The sequence below is a fragment of the Nicotiana tomentosiformis genome, chromosome 11, assembly GCF_000390325.3.
Source record: "Nicotiana tomentosiformis chromosome 11, ASM39032v3, whole genome shotgun sequence".
Taxonomy (NCBI): Eukaryota; Viridiplantae; Streptophyta; class Magnoliopsida; order Solanales; family Solanaceae; genus Nicotiana; species Nicotiana tomentosiformis.
The window spans coordinates 123,180,840-123,191,620 of NC_090822.1; the positions used below are offsets into that span (position 1 = coordinate 123,180,840).

At 38.8% G+C, this 10,781-nt stretch overlaps 1 protein-coding gene across 2 annotated transcripts; it reads left to right on the plus strand.

Moving 5' to 3' along the window:
* The first annotated feature begins 981 nt into the window (after positions 1-981).
* LOC104110896 (probable anion transporter 5) lies at positions 982-4,686 on the plus strand. Of its 2 annotated transcripts, none has more exons than XM_009620454.4 (2): positions 982-1,218; positions 2,653-4,686. In XM_009620454.4, the coding sequence occupies exon 2, from the start codon at positions 2,747-2,749 to the stop codon at positions 4,073-4,075; it is 1,329 nt and encodes a 442-aa protein (XP_009618749.1). In that variant the 5' UTR covers positions 982-1,218; positions 2,653-2,746; the 3' UTR covers positions 4,076-4,686. The 2 variants fall into 2 exon arrangements, with proteins under 2 accessions (XP_009618749.1, XP_018631377.1); XM_018775861.3 differs by having other exon boundaries at positions 2,661-4,686.
* Positions 4,687-10,781: the final 6,095 nt, after the last annotated feature.

Below are 10,781 nucleotides of genomic sequence, written 5' to 3' on the forward strand. Positions count from 1 at the left end.
CATGGTAGAATATGAAATAAGAATAAATATATTAGCATACATGAATAATAATAACTAAAAGCAAAAAAATAAAATAAAAAAAGAATATTTAAATTAAGCAATTTTCGTATAACAATCTTCACTTCATAATATCATTTTAATGCATCTCAATTATTCCATTGGATATTGCATTTTCCCATTAACAATTTTCACCTCATAACAACATTTTAGTGCATCTGAATTATTCCATCGTATATCTGCATTTTTCCACCAGTTCAAATATCATGTAACTCAAACCGATTATTGTTTAGTTAGATGAGAAAGAATCATTAAGACTTATTGCCTCTATTGGATCTTGAACTTTCATAGACATTTACACCACATCATTGAGTAAAATTTGTTTTTTCTTTTCTTATTTGATTATAAGGGTTTGTTAATTCACATAATTCCATCAATTTCTGTAATTATATCAGTTTTATTGATCACAAGTAATGCTTTTTTAATATGATCAGTCCTCAGATCAAATACTTAACACTCAATCAAGAGAATTAGTAGGCGTTTGGCCATAAGTTTTGGATTGTTCAAATATGTGTTTGTTTATAGAATTAATCTAGTTTTTTGGGAGATCTTAACAACCAAAACTTCAAATCTAGGTTAAGACCTCTTTTTGAGCCAAATCATGATCATTTGAGACTATTTAGCTAGAAAAAAAGGAATAAGTAAAAGCTTACTCCAAAATTCATGTCCAAACACATTTTCAATTTCAAATCAAACTTCACCCAAATTAGATATTTCAAAATATATTTGGGAATCTACGTCGAAACGGGTCCCTAAGGTTTTGCATTATTTCACATGTAAAGCAAAGAAAAAGCACCCCACCCTCCACCCCCCTCCCCCTCCCCCCAAAAAAAAAAACCTTACCCCCACCAAAAATGATTAAAAAAATAAATAAAACGAATACTACAAGAAGAAAAAAAGGAGAAATATATTTGGGGGAAACTGTCAAGCTATAACTTCCTCTATAGTCTACCTACGCTACTCCCATTTCTCTAATTCTTCAACTATTTACCTTCAAACCCTTTTTCTCTTCATTTTCTTCCATTACCCTCACAATGCTTCTCTAATTAGCAAAAATAAAGATTTTGGCTTTGGAATTCACATTCTTTACCTGATCTTGTTGAAGTGCACAGTATCCACCAAATACCAATTACACCCTTTTGAGTTTCTTCTGATTCTGTGGTAATAATCTTTAAACTTGAAGTTAATTGTAAATTCTTGAAGTAATTCATGTTTTTTAACTTCTACGTACTTTGCATTTTTGTTTGTTTGTTTAATTTAATTAATGTAGTAATAATCCGTAAGCTTAAATTCCAAAATTTTGAGTATATGTCTGGTTTAGCGGGCGGTTGTGGATTATTAGAAGCAAAATGTGGTGAAGTAGGAATGCAATAAGAATGATTTGAAGTTTTAGCATTAAAACTTGAAGTTAAAGAAAATTAGGGGACTAATTTGACATAAGCTCAACTGGTTTCTAACTATGCTAAACATATGGTTTGAATTAAAATTGATAGTACAATGTTTGATTGGGGTGCAAAGAGGAAGGGTAGGAGGGCTGGCAGTAAAAGAGAAGGACTCGGGGATTGATAAGGAAGTAAAAGAGGAGGAGAAATAGAAGCAGACAAGTAAATTAATGAATTTTGTGTTCTTTCGCATCCCCCTCTCCCCTTAGTGAAACCAAAGAGATGTGGAATCTGTTCCTAAATGCATTTATGGTGGTGCTACTAGATTTAGGTTTGACTTCGGATTACTTCAGAAAAAGTATATCCACATCTCACCACATTCAAAAATACTGTTTTCATCCTATCAAAATATGTTAAAATTGTATGTACTGTTTACATTAAAAAAAATAAAGTAAAAGAAAAAAGCATAGTAATGGTGCTTGATGACGTTCTTCTACTAGTAAATCAAGGGTGAGAAACAAGTATTTCTAGCTAGATTGGTAGATCAATAGAGAAGTCTAGCCACAATCATTATTGGTTTTTCTAGGTTCTTTTCTATTCCTCGATAAGCAGACTGTTGGAGCAGGAGGGGCGATATCTGCTTTCGGTTGATAGAAATTGCTTAACTTTTATCCCTCCTGTCCGAAGTCGTCATAAAAATTACAGTAGAGAAAGTTGTTTTCTTTTTCCCGAGAGAGTAGCATTGGAGAAATCTCAGTGGAGAAGGCTTAAATCATATGACTCTGAGGTCGTCTGACTCCTTATTAATGATCTTTGGATCGACCTGCTCATCCTCAGAATTCGAAAGAAAAATGAGACAAAATTAACACTGAATGAATTGACCTTGTTTCAGTGACATATCTTATCAGATTGAATAAGATTTGGTTTATATAAATTTGAGTAGGCTAGGCCTGATAATAGTGTCTGTTCTATTCTCGATTACGGCTGCTATCTAAATGGTGCCGTCCAAACACCATGAGGTGAAAAGTCAAATAATGTGAATCCAAATCCTAAATAAAAGTTGGACCACTGCTTTCTGGTGCATTTCCTACTTCTCACATGCTATTTCAGTATGTTCGCTATTATTAGTTAAGTGGTTAAATCTTTTCTCCTTTCTATCTAACATTATGAAGGCTCTAAATCACCCTCTCTGTTTCTTTGATCACTTCAACAGAATTTCAGGATTAGTGCATTCTTTGGACGTCTTTATCAAAGGACCACCTATGCAGTGATCCGGTGTGAGGTTTTCATTTAGAAACTTGAAAGTAATGGGAAGCAGTAAATTTCCAAAGCGTTTCTTAATTGTATTTTTGACCTTCATCTGCACCTCAGTCTGCTACATAGAACGTGTGGGATTTTCCATTGCGTATACTGCTGCTGCTGATGCTGTAGGAATAAACCAGACTAGCAAAGGTGTAATTCTTTCAACCTTTTATTATGGTTATGCCTGTTCACAAGTACCTGGCGGCTGGGTAGCGCAAAAAATTGGGGGACGGCGTGTCCTCCTTCTTTCATTTGTGTTGTGGTCTCTAACCTGTGCTTTTGTACCCCTCGACCCAACTCGACCAATGATCCTAGTAATAGCCCGCTTGCTTGTTGGAGTGGCTCAAGGTTTCATTTTCCCGTCTATTCACACTGTCCTTGCACAGTGGGTACCACCACATGAAAGATCGCGATCTGTTTCTTTTACAACTTCTGGGATGTACTTAGGTGCAGCTATGGGTATGCTTATGCTTCCTAGCCTGGTAAAATTTAGGGGTCCGCAATCTGTATTTCTTGCTGAAGCGTTTTTAGGCGCAATTTGGTCTCTAATCTGGTTCACTTATGCAACCGATCCCCCTCGTTCTGATCATCGAAAAGCAACTGCTTCCGGCTTTGGAGAATCCTTACTTCCCATCAGAGGGAGTTCAAAGATGAAGGCAGAGAATGGAGTACATTCCACTAAAATCCCTGGAATCCCATGGAAGCGCATCCTCTTTAGCTTACCGGTTTGGGCTATTGTCGTTAACAATTTTACCTTTCATTATGCTCTTTATGTGCTCATGAACTGGCTTCCGACATACTTTGAATTGGGTCTCCAGCTCAGCCTTCAAGAAATGGGTTCTTCTAAAATGATGCCATACTTTAACATGTTTATATTTTCAAATATTGGTGGGGTGATTGCGGATCACCTTGTCACCAAGAAAATCCTGTCTATTACTAAAACCAGAAAAGTTTTGAACACAGTGGGTTTCATGGTTGCTTCTGTTGCATTGATGGCGCTTCCATTGTTCAGAACATCTGGCGGCGCTTTGTTTTGTTCCTCTGTGGCCCTTGGTTTCTTGGCATTAGGAAGAGCTGGGTTTGCAGTTAACCACATGGACATTGCTCCAAGATATGCTGGAATTGTTATGGGAGTTTCAAATACAGCTGGTACATTAGCTGGAATTGTTGGGGTTGACCTCACTGGTCGACTACTAGAAGCTGCTAAAGCCGCTGAATTGGATCTTACTAGTCCAGATAGCTGGAGAGTCGTATTTCTCATCCCAGGGTTGCTTTGCATAGTTAGTTCTTTTGTTTTCCTAGTGTTGTCCACCGGGGAAAGAATTTTTGACTAAAGTGTTTGTGAATATACAGTGGTTTATCTGTAACTATATTTTTGGAGAAGCATTTCTAGGAAGAATATAGCATAGTTTAGGCTCTACAGTTCAAATTGGAAAGTTCCTGGAAATGGCTACTGGTCATTGGGGCCATTAATACATTCTTCAATCTGAATTCTTTCTATCCTGCTCATTACTGAAGAAAGATATTTATACAAAGATCAAAAGGTTCTATCAGCAATTGCGACTTAATTGACAGTTCTTCTAGGACAGATATATTGCTTCTTGGTCCAGCTGTTTCCGTTAAATATACTGGTTGCTTTTTGGAGCTTTAACAAGCTTAGGTTTTGATTATCTATACTTTGAACTGTCAACCAAGGTGTTCCATGGTGGTAGCAGACGTTTCCTCAGAAAACAAAGGTGTTTAATCTGAACATAAGCATATAGGAAATAAATGGTAGAAAATATTTCATGAGCATGGTTCCATAACTTGATAGTCAGCTATAAATGTTCTTTTTGTTAACTCTTGTATCTTAGTTATGTATCAGTGCTTGATGAGCTGAGCTTCTTCTGAGACAAAAAGCTAGAATTCTTTACTCACTATAATTCAAATTATGCTTCTCAAACTATAGTTTCTTTCACCAAAATCAGAAATATGTTTCATTCTTAGTTTAACAGTTATGTTTTGCTAGTTCAGTTTCAAGTTTTACAGATTATTATGGAGCACCGTCAAGATGTAATGTACTGTCTGAGGCGCAAGTGCACATCCCAAGTGTTCAATTTCAATCTGGTACTCTTGTTTTTCCTTTTACTTAATGACGATCTATCTGGTATTCTGTATCTGCTGCATTTGGTTCTGGAAACAATGATAGCAACCACCATGTGTGGATATTGTTACATGTGCATCTAGTTGTGTCTAGTTCATCTTTTAACTGATTAGGTATGGTAGCTTAACTAAGGTTCAATTCCTTATTCGAAAGTCTTTTCTAATTTTGAAGCTACTGCAGTCTCTTTTCGTTGTTCTAAGAGATCTCGTGATGATTTCATTTTCTGTAATCTTTGGAAAAAGAAGACGCTCGAAACCCCACTTCTGCTAGGCTTGAAAGCTCATAAAGTTGTGCTGACTGTGGTGAACAGCATTCAATGTTCATTTCATTGTGCCAATAGATCTACTAATTAGCTGTACTAAGATTGGTTTGGTGTTACTGACGGGCAAATCGTTTTTCTTATTGAAATATACATTCTCTGTGTTCCACCATGTTTAGAGAATATATGATGATTTCATTAGTGAGGGGAAGCCTTGGAGCAACGGTAAAGCTGTCTTCGTATGACCTATAGGTCACGGGTTCGCGCCGTGGAATCAGTCTCCACTGAAGATTGGCTGCCTACATCACACCCCCTTTCGGCCCTTACCCGGACCCTGCGTGAATGCATGATGCTTTGTGCACTGAACTACCCTTTTATGCTGATTTCATTAGTGTGCATATTTTTCCACACCCGCAGCGTGGATGCCTTTAACCGCTGGATTAAAAGAATCGATAATATTCAGCTTCCAAGGTGTGTTGTTAAAGTTAAGTTATCTGCATTAGTGAAATATTCATCCAGATCACGGGAGGACTTGAACTGGCTAAATTATACGAGTCTTGAATGGCATAGGAAGGAGAGAGAAGAAGCTTAAGACAGGTCAGAGTATACTTTCTTTTGTTACTTTGCGATGTATTTAGATGCTATATGTTCCTTGTACACCAAAGCATGAGAAGTCAGTGAAGAGTTTTTTGTTCTCCTCCTTCATAGTCATTTGGGCTACTAATGCACTGGTCGTGGTTTGCTAACTACACCAAGGGTGAATTATACTGAAGAAAATGCTAAAGATGTAGATTTTTCTCACTAATAGTGTTGATGTTTGTCGGATTATAGTCGAGTCTAGCGTGCGGAGGGGCACCTTTGGTTGGCGAAAGGTTGGCGAAAAGAAAAGAAAAGAAAAGGGTTGATGCATGTGCATTTATGTGAAAGAATTTAAGATGTTGGTACTATGAAATGAAATACATAGCTGAAACATTCTTCTTATCTTTTGGGAAAGTGAAGCTAAAGTCTTTAATTGAGCAAGTCTTCTTAGTTCAGTTTTGACTTGTTACAGTGTATCAACAGTTAAAGAGTTCACAAGATCAAGTAATGGAGACTTTATTGAAGTAGTTGTTGGGGTGTGGGGAAGGGGGAAACTGCATGGCAATTTAAGCTATAGAAGCCAAAAAAGGAAAGAATGTAATGAAAGTTTAGGGGTGGGTGGAACAAGGTTGGCAGCAGGGGCGGAGCTAGAGTGTTGGGAGCGGGTTCAGCCGAACCCAATAACTTTGATTCGAACTCTGTATTTGTCTTAAAAAATTCATTAAATATATATAAATTATTAATTTAAAACCCAATAACTTAAAATGGTTAGAATCCCGAACCCATAAACTTGAAATTCTGGTTCCGCCTCTAGTTGGCAGTGCAAGGGCTATCAAGTGTGAGGCTGGAACCGATGGAGGACGGATGGCACCAAGTATAGCCTAATAGTCAATAAAGTGGCATAAAAATCATAACATATCAGGATTCAAGTTTCAATACGGAAAATGTTAGGTGGTGGGATGAAAATCATAACGGATCAGGACTCGAGCTTCGATAGATATAGAAAATATTAGGTGGTTTCTTTTCATCTGCCTATCTGATACCTGTACTGGCGGGCAAATACCAGCAGAATAGTCAAGATGCGGACAAATTGACCCTGGTATATGAAAAAAATCTAATGAAGGAGGGGTTGATCAATTTTTTGGAAAGGGATTTATATATGCAAGAACTAGTTTGATCAGTCAACCTAAGTGCAACGCGCATTCGTATAAAAATGCTTTACCTTTGGAAACTAAAGTATAAATTTATTCTTTCTTGATTTTCTTTTCCACTCATTCAACCACACGTCGTACCAAATCTTGGTTTCTATGATTTTAGTGAAATTGCAATTTCATAGCCCTAAAATACCAAAAAATAAGAAATAATCATGGCGAAACAATGATTATTGTTCATTAGCTTTTTTCGATGGGCCCATAATATTTTAGGTGATTTTGGAACTCGTCACTCGAATTCATGAAGATGGTGTGGATATTAACACGAAAAATTAGAAATCGTCCCGAACTCCTATTTTATGGTCTTAATACGCCAAAAAACGAGAAACAATTATGGCGAATCAAAAACTATTGTTCATTACGTCATTTCTGATGGGCCTTTAAATTTAGACAATTTTGAGCCTGTCGCCTGAATTCATGAAGATGATGTGGACATTAGCACACAAAAATTGGAAATCGTCATGAATTCTAGTTTTATAACCCTAAAACGCCATGAGGAACAATCATGATGAAGCAATGATTATTATTCATTAGATTATTTCTGATGAGCGCACAAAATTTTAGGCGATTCGGAGCCTATCTGTAACGACCCGGGCAGTCGTTTTAAAAGTTGTAGCCATGTTTCCCTATTTACTGCTCATTATGTACTTTATAACTGATATATGACTTGTCGGAGTATTTGGTTCAGGTCCGGAGAGATTTTAGAATGAATTGGAACACTTAGTTAGTTCAAATAGTGATCGGATATCGACTTATGTGTAAACGACCCCAGAATAGAATTTTGATGATTCCACAACAGCTCCATATGGTGATTTTGGACTTAGGAGCGTGATCTAAATTTTATTTGGAAGTTCGTAGTGAAATTAGGCTTGAAATGGCTAAAATAGGAATTTAAGTTTGGAAGTTTGACCGGGGAGATGACTTTTTGATATCGGGGTCAAAATTCAGTTCCGAAAATTTTTATAACTCCGTTATGTCATTTATGATTTGTGTGCAAAATTTGAGGTCAATCGAACTTGATTTGATAGGTTTCGGTATTGAATGTAGAAGTTGAAAATTTTTAAGTTTCATTAAGCTTGAATTGAGGTATGATTCGTGGTTTTAGCATCGTTTTATGTGATTTGAGGTTTTAAATAAGTTTGTATGATGTTTTAGGACTTGTTGGTATATTTGGTTGAAGTCCCGAGGGCCTCGGGTGAGTTTCGTATGGTTAACGGATCAAAAGTTAGACTAAAACAGCTGCTGCAATTTTCTTCTGCTGGAAATTCGGGGGGGCATAAATCGAGCCAGGATCGAAGCCCAAAAATCGAGCCCAGGATCGAGGGCCATGATCAAAGGCTGAGGATCGAGGCCGAGGATCGAAGGCCCAGGATCGAGGCAAAGGATCGAAGGCCTAGGATCGAAGGCCTAGGATCGAAGGCCCAGGATCGAGGCCGAGGATCGAAGGTCGAAGATCGAGGGTCGAGGGCCGAGGGCAGCCTGGACAGAACTGTAAGTTAAAAAGCAGGGGACTTCGTATCAGAGAGCGTCAATATGATGACCCCCATCTGCTTGTCCTTAAGGACACAGTTCAGCACGGTGATGCCAAGGAAGTCACTATTGGAGATGACAGTGTATTACCGATGCAGGGCAGACTTTGTGTGCGTAATGTAGATGGTTTGCGTGAGTTGATTCTCCAAGAGGCTCACAGTTCGCGGTACTCCACTTATCCGGGTGCTACAAAGATGTATAAGGATTTGAGATAGCACTATTGGTAGAGGCGGATGAAGAAAGATATAGTGGAATATGTAGCTCATTGCCTTAATTGCCAGCATGTGAAGTATGAGCATCAACGACCTGGTGGATTGCTTCAGAAGTTAGAGATTCCAGAATGGAAATGGGAGCGGATCACTATGGATTTCGTTGTTGGGCTTCCACGGATTCCGCGAAAGTTTGATGCTATTTGGGTGATTGTGGATAGGCTGACCAAGTCAGCTCATTTCATTCCTATGATGACTACCTATTCTTCAGAGCAGGTGGCTCAGGTCTATATTCGCGAGATTGTCACACTTCATGGCGTACCGGTATCCATCATCTCTGACCGGGGTATGCAATTCACATCACGATTCTGGAGGGCTGTACAACAGGAGTTAGGTACTCGGGTTGAGTTGAGCACAATATTTCACCCTCAGACGGACGGAGAGTCCGAGCGCACTATACAGATACTGGAGGATATGCTCCTCGCTTGTGTGATAGATTTTGGGGGGACTTGGGATCAGTTCTTGCCACTTGCGGAGTTTGCTTACAACAACAGCTACCAATCGAGTATTCAGATTGCTCCGTATGAGGCCTTGTATGGTAGGCGGTGCCGGTCTCCAGTGGGTTGGTTCGAATCGGGCGAGGCTAGGCTATTGGGTACAAATTTGGTTCAGGATGCCTTGGAAAAGGTTAAATTGATTCAGGATCGACTTTATACAGCCCAATCTAGACAGAAGAGTTATGCGGATCGGAAGGTTCGTGATGTTGCATTCATGGTTGGTGAGCGGGTATTGCTACGGGCTTCGCCTATGAAGGGTGTGATGAGGTTCGGGAAGAAGGGCAAGTTGAGCCCTAGGTATATTGGGCCTTTTGAGATTCTTGAGAGAGTTGGAGAGATGGCTTACAGACTTGCAATACCACCTAGTCTCTCTGCAGTTCATCCGGTATTCCATGTTTCTATACTCTGGAAGTATCACGGCGATCCGTCTCATGTATTAGACTTCAGTTTAGTTCAGTTGGACAAGGATCTATCTTATGTTGAGGAACCAGTGGTTGTTTTGGACAGGCAGGTTCGAAAGCTGAGGTCAAACAACATTGCTTCCGTGAAGGTGTAGTGGAGAGGCCAGCCAGAAGGAGAAGCTACTTGGGAGACTGAGCGGGAGATGTAGAAAAAATATTCACACCTATTTGAGACTCCATGTATAATTCTAAACCCGTTCGAGGACGAACGTTTGTTTAAGCGGTGGAGGATGTAACGACCCGACCAGTCGTTTTAAAAGTTGTAGCCATATTTTCCTATTTACTGCTCATTCTGTACTTTATAACTGATATATGACTTGCCGAAGTATTTAGTTCAGGTCCGGAGAGATTTTAGAATGAATTGGAACACTTAGTTTCAAAGTTTTAAAGCTTAAGTTCAAATAGTGACTGGATGTCGACTTATGTATAAACGATCCCGAAATAGAATTTTGATGATTCCAACAGCTCCGTATGGTGATTTTGGACTTAGGAGCGTGATCAGAATTTTATTTGGAAGTCCGTAGTGAAATTAAGCTTGAAATGACTAAAATAGAAATTTAATTTAGAAGTTTGACCGGGGAGTTGACTTTTTGATATCGGGATCGGAATCCAGTTTCGAAAATTTTTATAGCTCTGTTATGTCATTTATGACTTGTGTGCAAAATTTGAGGTCAATCGGACTTGATTTGATAGGTTTCGGCATCGAATGTAAAAGTTAAAAATTCTTAAGCTTTATTAAGCTTGAATTGGGGTGCGATTCGTGGTTTTAGCATCGTTTTATGTGATTTGCAATTTTCTTCTGCTGGAAATTCGGGGGGGGGGGGGGGGCATAAATCGAGCCCAGGATCAAGGGCCATGATCGAAGCAAGGATAGAGGGCCAGGATCGAAGGCCGAGGGCAGCCTGGACAGAACTGTAAGTTATAAAGCAAGGGACTTCGTCTCATTTTCCATTTTTGACAAATTGGAGCTTGGGGAGAGGCGATTTTTGGGAGATTTTCAGAGAAAACATCGGGGTAAGTGTTCTTAACTCAATTATGGTTAGATTACCCGAATCCATCATTTGTTTTCACGATTTAATTAGTGTTTTGAG

Coding starts and splice junctions, on each gene's coding strand:
- LOC104110896 (XM_009620454.4), top strand. CDS start 2,747: ATGGGAAGCAGTAAATTTCCAAAGCGTTTCTTAATTGTATTTTTGACC.